Source organism: Scomber japonicus, chromosome 10 (genome assembly GCF_027409825.1).
Source record: "Scomber japonicus isolate fScoJap1 chromosome 10, fScoJap1.pri, whole genome shotgun sequence".
Classification (NCBI taxonomy): Eukaryota; Metazoa; Chordata; class Actinopteri; order Scombriformes; family Scombridae; genus Scomber; species Scomber japonicus.
In genome coordinates this window covers 33,826,086-33,840,833 of record NC_070587.1, presented here as the reverse complement: position 1 = coordinate 33,840,833, position 14,748 = coordinate 33,826,086, and the positions used below count along the sequence as shown (strand labels likewise).

General features: G+C 40.5%; 1 protein-coding gene across 1 annotated transcript in view; it reads left to right on the top strand.

The window, feature by feature from the left end:
* col6a4a (collagen, type VI, alpha 4a) overlaps positions 1-14,748 on the top strand; it is a 72,510-nt gene that overhangs the window by 38,920 nt on the left and 18,842 nt on the right. The window contains exons 16-29 of the mRNA XM_053327359.1: positions 637-708; positions 811-837; positions 1,014-1,058; positions 2,768-2,821; positions 3,140-3,202; positions 4,751-4,816; positions 5,819-5,872; positions 6,707-6,742; positions 7,043-7,105; positions 7,191-7,253; positions 10,468-10,530; positions 12,238-12,300; positions 13,718-13,768; positions 13,885-13,920. Of these exons, the coding sequence (XP_053183334.1) occupies positions 637-708; positions 811-837; positions 1,014-1,058; positions 2,768-2,821; positions 3,140-3,202; positions 4,751-4,816; positions 5,819-5,872; positions 6,707-6,742; positions 7,043-7,105; positions 7,191-7,253; positions 10,468-10,530; positions 12,238-12,300; positions 13,718-13,768; positions 13,885-13,920 (756 nt within the window). The remainder of the gene's footprint in view (positions 1-636; positions 709-810; positions 838-1,013; positions 1,059-2,767; positions 2,822-3,139; positions 3,203-4,750; positions 4,817-5,818; positions 5,873-6,706; positions 6,743-7,042; positions 7,106-7,190; positions 7,254-10,467; positions 10,531-12,237; positions 12,301-13,717; positions 13,769-13,884; positions 13,921-14,748) is intronic.

The following is a 14,748-nucleotide window of genomic DNA, read 5'->3' as shown; positions in this document are numbered from 1 at the left end:
GGAAGGACAGGAGAGAGAAAGGAAGGATGGAAGGGAGGAAGAAGGAAGGAAAGGAGGAAAGAAGGGAGGAAAGGAGAGAGGAAGGAAGGAAGGAAAAGAGGAAGTTAGGGAGGAAGAAGGAGGGAAGGGAGGAAAGGAGGGGGAAAGGAAGGATGGAAGGGAGGAAGAAGGAAGGAAAGGAGGCAGGAAGAAGGAAGGAAAGAAGGAAGGAAGGAAAGGAGGCAGGAAGGAAAGAAGGGAGGGAGGAATAAGGAAGGGAAGGAGGGAGGAAGGAAGGAAATAAATAGTATACTAAAGTACAAGTATAAGCTTTAGTATTAAAGTAGAAGTGTAAGTCTGAGTATTAATGTACTTAGTCTCAGTATAAGCCAAGTATACTTCACTATACTATTCTTAAGTATATAAAATATAGTATATAAAAAGTAAACTTCAAGTATATACTGCCTCAGTGTTAGTATAAAATAAGTATACTTTTTGCTAAGGGAAATCATATTAAAATCTTTATCTAGACTTCCAGTGTGTGTAAATGACCCATATCCTGATATTAACCATGTAAACTGTACAACAGAGGGTTAAATGAGTCAGTGTTGGCTCACAGTGATGATATACAGCTGAATGTGTGTGTGTGTGTTGCAGGGTGATCGCGGCGGTCCAGGACCCAGCGGACCTCAGGGTGTGCAGGGTTGTCCTGGACTCAGAGGAATGAAGGTACAGTAATACTTTAGATCATGATGCTATGAGTGATTATTAATTATTATTATTTCATTTATGATGTGTGTGTAACTCAAACTGCCATGTGTGTGTCTGCAGGGCAATCGAGGCCTGAGAGGAAACAGGGTGAGTAACACGCAGCGGCTGGAATGTAAAGTCTATTAAGTGAGGAAGTAATGTGTGTGCTTTATGTAGCGAGGAATGTTTGGATAAACAATAAAGTCCAGATAGAGTCTCGTTAGAAAACACACAGAAAATAATAAAAATCAGCTGTGAGTCTCAGTTCTGTTTTGACTTTACAGGGAGCAGAAGGAGATGACGGGCTGAACGGAGTCGATGGAGAACAGGTACGATCCTCACAGCTGTGTGTGTGTGTGTGTGTGTGCGTGTGTGTGTGTGTGTGTGTGTGTGTGTGTGTGTGTGCAGTATATGATGATGATAAAATTCATGCCAAGTTAACAGCAGTGAAAACGTACTTTTACTCAATTGTTGTGTAAAAGTACTTGAGTACAATTGTTGAGGTACTGGACTAAACTAGCTAACTGTATATAAAGTAGTGTAAACTAGCTAACTGTATATAAAGTAGTGTAAACTAGCTAACTGTATATAAAGTAGTATAAACTAGCTAACTGTATATAAAGTAGTGTAAACTAGCTAACTGTATATAAAGTAGTATAAACTAGCTAACTGTATATAAAGTAGTGTAAACTAGCTAACTGTATATAAAGTAGTGTAAACTAGCTAACTGTATATAAAGTAGTGTAAACTAGCTAACTGTATATAAAGTAGTATAAACTAGCTAACTGTATATAAAGTAGTGTAAACTAGCTAACTGTATATAAAGTAGTGTAAACTAGCTAACTGTATATAAAGTAGTATAAACTAGCTAACTGTATATAAAGTAGTGTAAACTAGCTAACTTTATATAAAGTAGTGTAAACTAGCTAACTGTATATAAAGTAGTGTAAACTAGCTAACTGTATATAAAGTAGTGTAAACTAGCTAACTGTATATAAAGTAGTATAAACTAGCTCCACCTCCAGCAGCTACAACAGTAACATGCTGCTCTAACACTGATGCTTCACTATTAATAATCCAATGATGTCATATATAATAATATATCACTACTTTTACTGTAATACTGCATACTACATCACTCATAATACTGCAGTACTTTTACTGTAATACTGCATACTACATCACTCATAATACTGCAGTACTTTTACTAAAATACTGCATACTACATCACTATAATACTGCAGTACTTTTACTGTAATACTGCATACTACATCACTCATAATACTGCAGTACTTCTTGTATATTAAGTGCTTATTCAATCGCTACATCTTCCATGTCATGCTTATGTCTGGAAAACTCTAGTTTACAGTGTCAGATTTAGTGCAGAAGTGCTGGAAAATCCCCCATATGTGAGAGCCTCATGTCAGCCAGATGTCCTCTCTCACCTCACTCAGCAAGGTTTTGATCTGAACACTCACATATTGTACTCATCTTTTCTCTCTATCATCCATCCCATGTGACAACAACATGGGATAAAAGCAGAGTGGGGATTTCACACGCCTTCATCTTCAGTGAATGGAGAAGGAAAAAGAGTCTGAAGACGCTTGTAGTATAAAGAACAACATAACTAATATACCTAGTATTATAAATTAGTCAGCGAAAAAACAAACACATGAGGTAAACAAACCAAAAACAGTACAACAGGGTTCAAACACCTCGACCCAACCGAGTTAGCTTGGAGAGGAATCAGAATCAGAAGAATGTCTCTTTTTATGCCATAATATAATCATAATATAAAGTTTAATATAGAGTTTAGTATAAAGAGGACAGATCGTCTCCTCGTCTACCTGTAGAAGTTTACATTCACAGCAAACGACAGACTAATGAGATCAGATTCAGTATTTGATGAATGTTTGTGTTATTATTTTCATTACGGAGGAAATGAGCGGGTGTGTTCAGGAAACAACCTGATTGGATGGTTTTTTTTGGTGCTCAGCTGTTTGTGTGTTTATGTGTTTGTGTGTTTGTGTGTTTGCAGGGAGCGACGGGAGCAGACGGAAGCAGAGGAGAGAGAGGAAGTTCAGGAAACCCAGTAAAATACCTCATCATATTTATCAGACATTTAGAAGAATTTAAATTTGTTTGTTATTTACAGAAAATAAATGCATTCAAATTGCTTTTTTATATGAATTAATATAATTTTACAGTATTTAGCAGATCCAGTCCAGAAAGAATAAAATATTTTGCTGTCATTGTTTATTTATTAGTCAGAGGAACATGAGAAGGAACCGTCCCTCTCTAGTTTAGTGGAATTCCCCTTTAGCCGTCACAGTGAGCGGCTAGGAGGCGTTGACCTCTGACCTCTGACCTCTGAGGCGGGTTGATTGACAGGTTGATCTGTCGTCCTCAGGGTATCCCAGGTATCAGAGGAGAGACGGGGCTGAGAGGAGATCGAGGACTCAGAGGAGATCCGGTGAGTTAATCCATTATACCTCAGACTGAACACTGATGCATTAAAAGCTGCTTTAAATGTTTATGATCCTAAATGTTGGAAAAGTCTGCTAACACAACCTGTATCTATAGCAACCATAACACAACCTGTATCTATAGCAACCATAACACAACCTGTATCTATAGCAACCATAACACAACTTGTATCTATAGCAACCATAGCACAACCTGTATCTATAGCAATCATAACACAACCTGTATCTATAGCAACCATAACACAACCTGTATCTATAGCAACCATAACACAACCTGTATCTATAGCAACCATAACACAACCTATATCTATAGCAACCATAACACAACCTGTATCTATAGCAACCATAACACAACCTGTATCTATAGCAACCATAGCACAACCTGTATCTATAGCAATCATAACACAACGTGTATCTATAGCAACCATAGCACAACCTGTATCTATAGCAACCATAGAACAACCTGTATCTATAGCAACCATAGCACAACCTCTATCTATAGCAACCATAGCACAGCCTGTATCTATAGCAACCATAACACAACCTGTATCTATAGCAACCATAGAACAACCTGTATCTATAGCAACCATAGAACAACCTGTATCTATAGCAACCATAGCACAACCTGTATCTATAGCAACAATAGCACAACCTGTATCTATAGCAACCATAACACAACCTGTGTCTATAGCAACCGTATCACAACCTGTATCTATAGCAACCATAGAACAACCTGTATCTATAGCAACCATAGCACAACCTGATGATCTGTCTGTGCATTACATTCCTCATACTAGCGCTAAAGATTGACCTAAAATGGGTTCAATAGATTTTATTCACGGTTACGGTTTTATTTTTATTTTTAGAGCACTCAGTGAAAGATACCGTTGATTCATTTCAACATTAATAAACATCACAATCTGTCCGCCATGTTAACCGGAGTGCTGCCAGAGTCTGAACCATGAAACTGTTTAATAAAGCAGATGTGAGAGTCTGGCACAAGACAAATGAAAAACGTCTCATACATTTACTATCAGCTTTTTCTTTTTTTACAGTCATAGATTGTGTGTGTGTGTGTGTGTGTGTGTGTGTGTGTGTGTGTGTGTGTGTGTGTGTGTGTGTGTGTGTTTACAGTTATAGATTGTGTGTGTGTGTGTGTGTGTGTGTGTGTGTGTGTTTACAGTTATAGATTGTGTGTGTGTGTGTGTGTGTGTTTACAGTAATAGATTGTGTGTGTGTGTGTTACAGTAATAGATTGTGTGTGTGTGTGTGTGTCTGTGTTACAGTAATAGATTGTGTGTGTGTGTGTGTGTGTGTGTGTGTGTTACAGTAATAGATTGTGTGTGTGTGTGTGTGTTACAGTAATAGATTGTGTGTGTGTGTGTGTTACAGTAATAGATTGTGTGTGTGTGTGTTACAATAATAGATTGTGTGTGTGTGTGTGTGTGTTACAGTAATAGATTGTGTGTGTGTGTGTTACAGTAATAGATTGTGTGTGTGTGTGTTACAGTAATAGATTGTGTGTGTGTTTACAGGGTGAACCAGGTCGAGATAACACCGTACCAGGAGCCAAAGGAGAGCCAGGGAATCCAGGTTTACCGGTAAGATCCATCACATCTCAATATATTTGACCTTTTTTATATTTTATATTCACATCTTGTCATTTATCTTGTCAGTTAGCTTTAGTGAGAGAAGCAGTAAAAAATAACCTTAATTTTTATTTTTAACTCGAGCTCACGGCCAAACCGTAAAAAGGAGACAAATAATTTTTGGTTAAAATGTAGACATAGGTGTTGGGATTCATAAAATGTGACGTAGACAGACGGGGTCTGCACAAAATTTAAACGGGGGGCCCGAGATCGGCGGCAATCCCTGTCTCGCTCCCCACTGACTCTAATGTAATCGTCTTCTTTTTTCAAAAGAATCTCACTCTGTCTTCGCACTGAGCTTACTCGCTCATTTTAAGGAATATCTGAATAAAATAAACACTGTCAGAATCTGCCGGCTTCTGTGTCTCTCACAGTGTTTTCAGTTTTTGGACAGGAGTTACGGTTTTCTCACAGTTTGAAATTGTTCGGGACATTGTCAGAAGCCAAATTCTTCAGAATTTTGAGAATATTTTCCAAGCAGATTCTCAAATCGCCTTAGCAACCGCAGGGCCTTAGCTGCCCTTAGCAACCGTAGGGCCTTAGCTGCCCTTAGCAACCGTAGGGCCATAGCAACCTGTCGCTGGGCAGAAACTGAGCTTCTTTTATGATTGGCTAATTCTACCTGTCTGTTTTGCCAGTTAACCTGCTCAAATGCAGGCTGGTGTGTGTGTGTGTGTGTGTGTGTGTGTGTGTGTGTGTGTGTGTGTGTCTGTCTGTCTTTGTGTGTCTATCTATCTATCTATATTTTTTCTTTCATCTTTCTCTCTTTCTCTCTTTCTTTCTCTCTTTCTTTCTTCCTGTTTATTGAGGAGTTTTATTGATAGTAAAGCTCTTTTATAAAACGCTCATACGCTCATTAGCGTATTTTGTGACAAAGCTAGTTAAAGCTAGCTAAATGTGTTCATAATTATTTTCAGTGTGTCATTAAGTCTGATGATGTGTTTAAATCTGCAGGGAATAAACGGAGCGGACGGACGGCCGGGTGAGAGTGGAGTCGTTGGAGAGCCGGTGAGATTATTATTTATTTATTTTGAACCTTTTATTTTAAGCGTCAGTAGAACAGGACGAAGCTTTCAATGGAGCGAGATGATGCTGCTGTTTACTGGCTCACTGCTGTTAAATAAACACTTTAACAGCTTTTTTTATAGAGCTCATCAGCTGTTAAACCGTTTAAAAGCAGGTCAGTCCACACCTAATACAATCTGTTTATATACGCTTTTATTGCTTCTAAGACGAATCAAGGCAGGAAATTAAACTCAAGTCAAATAAAGTGAAGAAGAGAGTGAGTAATAGGTTTTCCTAATAAAGCAAGAAGGTTAACAACATGTTGACATTTGATTCTGTTTCAGAGATTTAAACAGTGAGTAACATTAGTGACAGACTAAATATATATATTAACCATCCTGTTGTCCTCGAGTCAAGGAAGGAAGGAAGAAGGAAGGAAACAAGGGAGGAAGGGAGGAAAGGAAAGGAGGGAGGAAGGAAGGAAGGAAGAAAGGAAGGAAAGGAGTAAGGAGGGAGGGAGGACGGGAGGAAGGAAGGAAAGGAGTAAGGAGGAAAAGAGGAAGGAATAAAGGAAGGAAGGACAGGAGTAAGGAGGGAGGGAGGAACGCAATGAAGGATGGAAGGAAGTGAAGAATGAAATATGGAAAGAGAGGAGGGTCAATTTGACCCGGGAGGACGACAGGAGATTTAAACAGTGATTAAAAAAAGGTCTTTGATCTTATTGGGAATAAAAAAACTGTTTATTTCTGCAAAGATGAAAGTATGTCCAGTACCCCCCCCCCCCCCCCCCCCCAGTAACAGTTTGTGTGACGTTGTTATGTGTTTTTCTGTGTTCAGGGTCCAGATGGAAGGAGAGGAACGCTCGGTAACAAGGTGGGAGAAGAAATCATAAAACACACACACACACACACACACACACACACACACACAATGCTGTTAGTGCTGCTTTACATTCTAAACTGTGTGTGTGTGTGTGTGTGTCTGTGTGTGTGTGTGTGTGTGTGTGTGCGTTTCTGTGTGTGTGTGTGTGTCTCTGTGTCTCTCTCTCTCTCTGTGTCTGTTTCTGTGTGTGTGTGTGTGTGTGTGTGTCTGTGTGTGTGTGTGTGTCTCTCTCTCTCTCTCTCTCTGTGTCTGTTTCTGTGTGTGTGTGTGTGTGTGTGTGTGTTCCTGCAGGGAGCTCCCGGCCCTCCTGGCGATCCCGGACTAACAGGCGTTCCAGGTGCTTCGGGTCAACAGGTGAGTGAACCGACCAATCAGAGGAAACAGGAAGTCCATAATGTAAATGTGTCACTGTGTGTTAAACTGTTGTGTCTCTTTTTAGGGAAAGCTCGGGGTCAGAGGTCAACCTGGGCCCAGAGGAATCCCTGGACTTCCTGGACCTCAGGTCAGTACAGCAACACTGATCAGCTGATCCTTCCTTTCCTTCCTTCTGTCCTTCCTTCCTTCCTTTCCTTCCTTGTGTCCTTCCTTTCCTTCCTTCTTTCCTTCCCTTCTCCCTTTCCTTCCTTCCTTCTGTCCTTCTTTCCTTCCCTCCTTCCTTTCCTTCCTTCTTTCCTTCCCTCCTCCCTTTCCTTCCTTCCTTCCTTCCTTCCTTTCTTACTTCCTTCCCTCCCTCCTTCCTTCCTTTCCTCCTTCCTTCCTTCCTTCCTTCCTTTCCTCCCTCCCTACTGTTTTTAAGCAAGTTGAATTATTTGGTACAAAGTTTTTATGGTTACACCACTTAGACATTTTTACCATAATCCTCTAATATATTCTCTCTAAATGGATTAAAAGCAGAAATTTGATGCTGGGTCCACAAAAAAAGAATGTGTGAAGTTATTCATACGTTTATTTTCACATTTTAACCCTTTACATTTAAACCTCATGGAGACAATAAACATCACTGACCTGTGCTAAATATTTATATTTCTTCTTGTAGCTTGTAAATTTCCCCCCAGAACTGAGGACATGACCTCAGTGTCCTCGGTTAGTAAAGTAAACTGACTCTACTTAACGAGTGTTTGCTGATTCTTTGACGTTTTAATTACTGCGAGTCACAAACAGTGCAGACTGTGACAGCTGGTGTCAGATCTCTGGCTGCAGCTCGGAGACTTTCCCGCTCAGCTGCTTTTATTTAAGTTGGCAACGATTTAAATATGAACACAGAGAGATGACATCTAATATCTAACAGAATGTTTGTTAAAGCAGGAAACTCAGCTTCATTCAGAGGCCACAAAAAAGTGGAAGGACAGATGGATGGAAGGAAGGACAGATGGATGGAAGGAAGGAAGGAAAGATGGAAGGAAGGAGGGAAGGAAGGAAAGAAGGAAAGAAAAATGGAAGGAAGGAAGGAAGGAAGGAAGCAAAGATGGAAGGAAGGAGGGAAGGAAGGAAGGAAGGAAAGAAAAATGGAAGGAAGGAAGGAAAGATGGAAGGAAGGAAGGAAGGAAGAGAGGAAAGATGGAAGGAAGGACAGATGGAAGGAAGGAAGATAAGACAGGAAGGAAGGAAGGAAGACAAGACAGAAAAGAAAGATGAAAGGAAGGAAGAAAGGGAGGAAGGAAGGAAGGAAGGAAGGAAGGAAGATAAGACAGGAAGGGAGGAAAGAAGGAAGGAAGGAAAGAAAAGAAGACAGGAAGGAAGGAAGGACAGATGGAAGGAGGAAGGAAGGAAGGAAAGAAAGAAAAAAAGACAGGAAGGAAAGCGGGCTGGATTGGACTCCTCGGCGGCCCGGTTCTGGGCCTCGGGCCTCATGTTTGACTCCTGCATCCAGAGCAGAAAACACTTCCAGCTGTTCTCTTCAGCTCACTTCTGATCTTTAGCTTCCTGTAAGAGACCAAACGCTTCATTTACAGGAACCCAACAATGAAACCATGTCCAGAGGGTTCAGGTTCAGCGGTCTCAGACAAGCAAACGTCAAACAAAAAGCAATCACAGCCAATCAAGTTTACAGTTTCTGCTTCTTTCCTTTTCCAAATTGAATTTCTTCAGCTCGTTATCGCTAAATGACTGTTTATATTTGATTTTCCACGTAGTTAAAACATCTTTCATAAAGACAGTAATATGTTTCTACTATGGATGTACATGAGTCTGTTTTCTCATGGTGGATAAAACCAACGAATAACTGAATATCTACTACATGTTACATTAAAGAGATAACAACAAGCTTTAACTGCACACACTTGTATTATTATAAATGATCATCAGCCTTCATTTATTGTCCTTGAGTCAAGGAAGGAAGGGAGGAAGAAGGAAGGAAAGGAGGGAGGAAAGGAGGAGGAAGGAAACAAGGAAGGGAGGAAGGAAACGAAGGAAGGAACGACATAGGAAAGAAGGAAGGAAGGAAGGAAGGAAGGAAGGAAAGAAGGTAGGAGTGAGGGAGTAAAGGAGGAAGGAAAGGAGGAGGAAGGAAGGAAGGAAGGTAGGAGGGAGGGAGTAAAGGAGGAAGAAGGGAGGGAGGAAAGGAAGGAAAGGAGGAGGAAGGAAAGAAGGTAGGAAGGAAGGAGTGAGGGAGTAAAGGAGGAAGAAGGGAGGGAGGAAAGGAAGGAAAGGAGGAGGAAGGAAGGAAGGTAGGAAGGAAAGAATGAAGGTAGGAGTGAGGGAGTAAAGGAGGAAGAAGGGAGGGAGGAAAGCAAGGAAAGGAGGAGGAAGGAAAGAAGGTAGGAAGGAAGGAAGGTAGGAGTAAGGAAGTAAAGGAAGAAGAAGGGAGGGAGTAAAGGAAGGAAGGTAGGAAGGAAGGAAGGAAGAGAGGAAATCTGGAAGGAAGGAAGAGAAGACAGAAAATAAAGATGAAAGAGAGCAAGGAAGGAAGGAAGGTAAAACAGGAAGGAAGGGAGGAAGGAAGGAAAAGAAGACAGGAAGGAAAGTGGGCCAGATTGGACTCCTCAGTGGGCGGGTTCTGGCCTACCAGCAGAAAACAACTCGCAGCTGTTTCAACGTAGTTAAACACACATTTCTTTCAGTTTGTGGCTCATTGAAATCAATCTGTGAGTAATTAAAGTGCTGCAGTTCAGTTCTGGTCCGCCGACCCGACTGTTTAACGGCGCTGCTATTATTATTATTATTATTCTTTAATAAACATACAGTGTGACTCCATCATCAGCTTGCTTATTGTTGTTATAATCAGCTCTCTCTAATAACTGTTGAACCGTGAAGATGAAAACAACCAGCTGGTTTCTCTTCATGTGAAATCTGATAAAATGTTCTGAAACATTTATTCAATCAGCTGATTCATGATTCATGTCATTCATCTGGAGGATTCATTAATAGTGGAATCATTAGTGTCAGTGATTAATAACTAAATAAAACTAGATTTAAAAGCTGCATCAGGTTTGTTAAATGTTTTATTTATTGTAGGAAAGAAAGAAAGAAAGAAAGAAAGAACAAGTAGTAGGAGGAAAGAAAGAAAGAAGGAAAAAATGATAAGTAGGAAGGAAGAATGAAAGAAAGAAAGAAAAAAATAAGTAGAAAGAAAGAAATAATAAGTAGGAAAGAAAGAAAGAAAGAAAAAATAATAAGTAGAAAGAAAGAAAGAAAGAAAGAAAAAGTATGAGGAAAGAAAGAAAGAAAGAATGAGTAGTACAGTAACTCTGTGTGACAGTGATCTGGTTTCTCTGCAGGGTCGACCTGGATCCCCCGGTAGAGCAGGACAGACCGGCCGCCGTGGTGGGACCGGACAGAAGGTGAGTAACCATCCTACTGTAGATCCTCCTACTGTAGATCCTACTGTAGATCCTCCTACTGTAGATCCTCCTACTGTAGATCCTCCTGTAGATCCTCCTACTGTAGATCCTCCTACTGTAGATCCTACTGTAGATCCTCCTGTAGATCCTCCTACTGTAGATCCTACTGTAGATCCTCCTGTAGATCCTCCTACTGTAGATCCTACTGTAGATCCTCCTACTGTAGATCCTCCTACTGTAGATCCTACTGTAGATCCTCCTACTGTAGATCCTACTGTAGATCCTCCTACTGTAGATCCTACTGTAGATCCTCCTACTGTAGATCCTACTGTAGATCCTCCTACTGTAGATCCTCCTACTGTAGATCCTCCTATTGTAGATCCTACTGTAGATCCTACTGTAGATCCTCCTATTGTAGATCCTACTGTAGATCCTCCTACTGTAGATCCTCCTACTGTAGATCCTCCTACTGTAGATCCTACTGTAGGTCCTCCTACTGTAGATCCTCCTACTGTAGATCCTCCTACTGTAGATCCTACTGTAGATCCTCCTACTGTAGATCCTCCTACTGTAGATCCTCCTACTGTAGATCCTCCTACCGTAGATCCTACTGTAGGTCCTCCTACTGTAGATCCTCCTACTGTAGATCCTACTGTAGATCCTCCTACCGTAGATCCTACTGTAGGTCCTCCTACTGTAGATCCTCCTACTGTAGATCCTACTGTAGATCCTCCTACTGTAGATCCTCCTACCGTAGATCCTACTGTAGATCCTCCTACTGTAGATCCTCCTACTGTAGATCCTCCTATTGTAGATCCTACTGTAGATCCTCCTACTGTAGATCCTCCTACTGTAGATCCTACTGTAGATCCTCCTACTGTAGATCCTCCTACTGTAGATCCTACTGTAGATCCTCCTACTGTAGATCCTACTGTAGATCCTCCTACTGTAGATCCTCCTACTGTAGATCCTCCTACTGTAGATCCTACTGTAGATCCTACTGTAGATCCTCCTACTGTAGATCCTACTGTAGATCCTCCTACTGTAGATCCTCCTACTGTAGATCCTCCTATTGTAGATCCTACTGTAGATCCTCCTACTGTAGATCCTCCTACTGTAGATCCTCCTACTGTAGATCCTACTGTAGATCCTCCTACTGTAGATCCTCCTACTGTAGATCCTCCTACTGTAGATCCTACTGTAGATCCTCCTACTGTAGATCCTACTGTAGATCCTCCTACTGTAGATCCTACTGTAGATCCTCCTACTGTAGATCCTCCTACTGTAGATCCTCCTACTGTAGATCCTCCTACTGTAGATCCTACTGTAGATCCTACTGTAGATCCTCCTACTGTAGATCCTCCTACTGTAGATCCTACTGTAGATCCTCCTACTGTAGATCCTCCTACTGTAGATCCTCCTACTGTAGATCCTCCTACTGTAGATCCTCCTACTGTAGATCCTACTGTAGATCCTACTGTAGATCCTCCTACTGTAGATCCTACTGTAGATCCTACTGTAGATCCTCCTACTGTAGATCCTACTGTAGATCCTCCTACTGTAGATCCTCCTACTGTAGATCCTACTGTAGATCCTCCTACTGTAGATCCTACTGTAGATCCTCCTACTGTAGATCCTCCTCCCGTTTAGTGCAGTTGATCTAACAGGAAGTTGACTGTGTGTATTTGTGTTTGTATTTGTGTGAAGGGCCAACCAGGAGATCCAGGACCTCAGGGTGTTCCCGGATCGCTGGGATCCAGAGGAATGCCGGTAAGAAGCCGAGTTTGTACCAAAACTGATCCTTTAATAACGTAATTTATTCTCCTAATATTACGACTTTATTCTCCTAATATCCCAATTTCCACCGGGTCTGTCAGCGGCGAGTTACAGCTGCACCGCGGTCACCAGAGTTGATCAGTACCTCTATAATCAATGAGAGTGTTTCCACCGGGAGAGTTTCAGCAGCAGCTCTCCACGCCGCAGCATTTCTATTTTTGACGGAGCTGTTTCTAACTCAACAGAGCAGATCGCACTAGACAGGAAGTCAGACACAGAATCGGCATAATAAAACTTCCGTCTTTCAAAATAAAACAACCCGTGCAGCCTCCCAATCGTATTTCCGCAACAAACATGAATAAAGCAGACAGCTACGTAGCTACTGACACATGACATCAGCACAGAAATCAAAGAATATTACCAAATCTACTAAATTTGAGCAAGTTAACAAAAGTTAACTAAAGGCATTCGTTCGGATTTGATTGTGCTACTACTACAGTAATTACGGTAGACTAAAGGCAGTCGTTGGGATTTGATTGTGCTGCTACTACAGTAATTACGGTAGACTAAAGGCACTCGTTCAGATTTAATTGTGCTGCTACTACAGTAATTACGGTACACTAAAGGCACTCATTGGGATTTGATTGTGCTGCTACTACAGTAATTACGGTAGACGGAAGGCACTGTTCAGATTTAATTGTGCTGCTACTACAGTAATTACGGTACACTAAAGGCACTCATTGGGATTTGATTGTGCTGCTACTACAGTAATTACGGTAGACTAAAGGCAGTCGTTGGGATTTGATTGGGCTGCCGTAATTACTGTATTAACAGTGCAACTTCATTTTAAAAGGCAAATTTCTCTCCCAGAGCTCCGCTGCTGTAACGCTCCCAGTGTGAGTCGAAACCGGGCAGAAGACGGAGATAAACCGTAGCGTAGCTGTTCCCGCGCCGCTGACGGATCCGGTGGAAATCCCCAGTAATGTGAAAAAAGCTGGACTTCACCACAGCACTAATTTAAAATCACTGTCCATCTTAAAACCCAAGTTTGAGACTGTTGGCTTAAAATAATCTGTCAAAGGACCCAAGTCAACAGGAGGGGCTTCACAAAGGCCACTGGGACCAAACACCATCACTTCTGTTATATTATTGATGCATAAACATGAAAGTGGTTTAATGTTGTAGCTGCTTAAGGTGGAATAACACTTGGGACATTTTAAAAATTTAGATCTTAACTCTGACTCTTACTTACATCCTGTTTTATAAGGTCAGTTTAAGGTCAGTTTAAAGCACAGTGCTGAGTAAATGCATTCCAGCTCTGGTTTATAAACACAGGTTACTGTAAACTGTTTAATATATGACGTGTATGTGTGTGTGTGTGTGTGTGTGTGTGTGTGTGTGTGTGTTTCAGGGTCAGGATGGTAAAGACGGTTATGGGCCTGCAGGATCCAAAGGTGCAAAGGTAAAGACAACTTCCTCTTCTTTTTTTTAAAAAGTTGAATAATTTCATAAATAAAAAGTTAATTTGTAATTTCATAATAAATAAATCTAAGCGTTCCCTTTCTCTCCTCCACGCAGGGAGATCCTGGTTTCCCTGGTTACCCCGGCTTATCAGTGAGTTTATCATCTTACAGTATGAAATGATGGATGAATGTGAACTTTGACCCAGTTGGGAACATTTTACGGTTTATGCTCCAAAGATGACAGAGAGCTGGAAGAGAAAGCAGAAACCAGGAACAGCAGCAGAGTCTCTCTCATTAGTTCACAGATTACTCCTCACAGCGTCGGAGCCGTCAGAGGAAGCAGCTCCAGTCTGGGACTCATATCTGCTTTAAATCATTAAAAGTTAGATCATTTATCATCATTGTTGATCAGTGTTGAGAAATGCTTTAATTATTAGTCGATAAATTGATAGACAATCAATCTGCTGCTGTTTTAATATTAGATTAATCATCAGTGAGAGAAACACTCATCTCCCACATTACACAACTCGTTCCTCTCTTCCTCTCTTCCTCCCTGTTTCCTGTCAAATAATAAATCTTAAAACATAAAAAAGTCAGTGTAGCTCTCAACAAAAAGGAGGAAATACATTTCAATCAGGAGAAACCAGAGAATGAAGCAGAATAAAGTTTATTATGCAGATGATCAACATCAAGACAGAGGGAGAAGATTTAAACAGACAGACATGCAAAATGCAGAAGAGAAGAAAGAAAGAAAAACAAACAGATATATGCACATATTATAAAAATAAATATATATTCCATACGTACATATAGAGGCATATATACATATACACATAAACAACCAACTAAGATAAATAATAATAGAAAATGCAAATAAATAAATAAATTAAAACAAAATTTAATAAATTAAATAAATGAAATGAAATAAATGTATTTAAAAACAATTTAATGAATAAATAAATAAAATTAATAAAATATG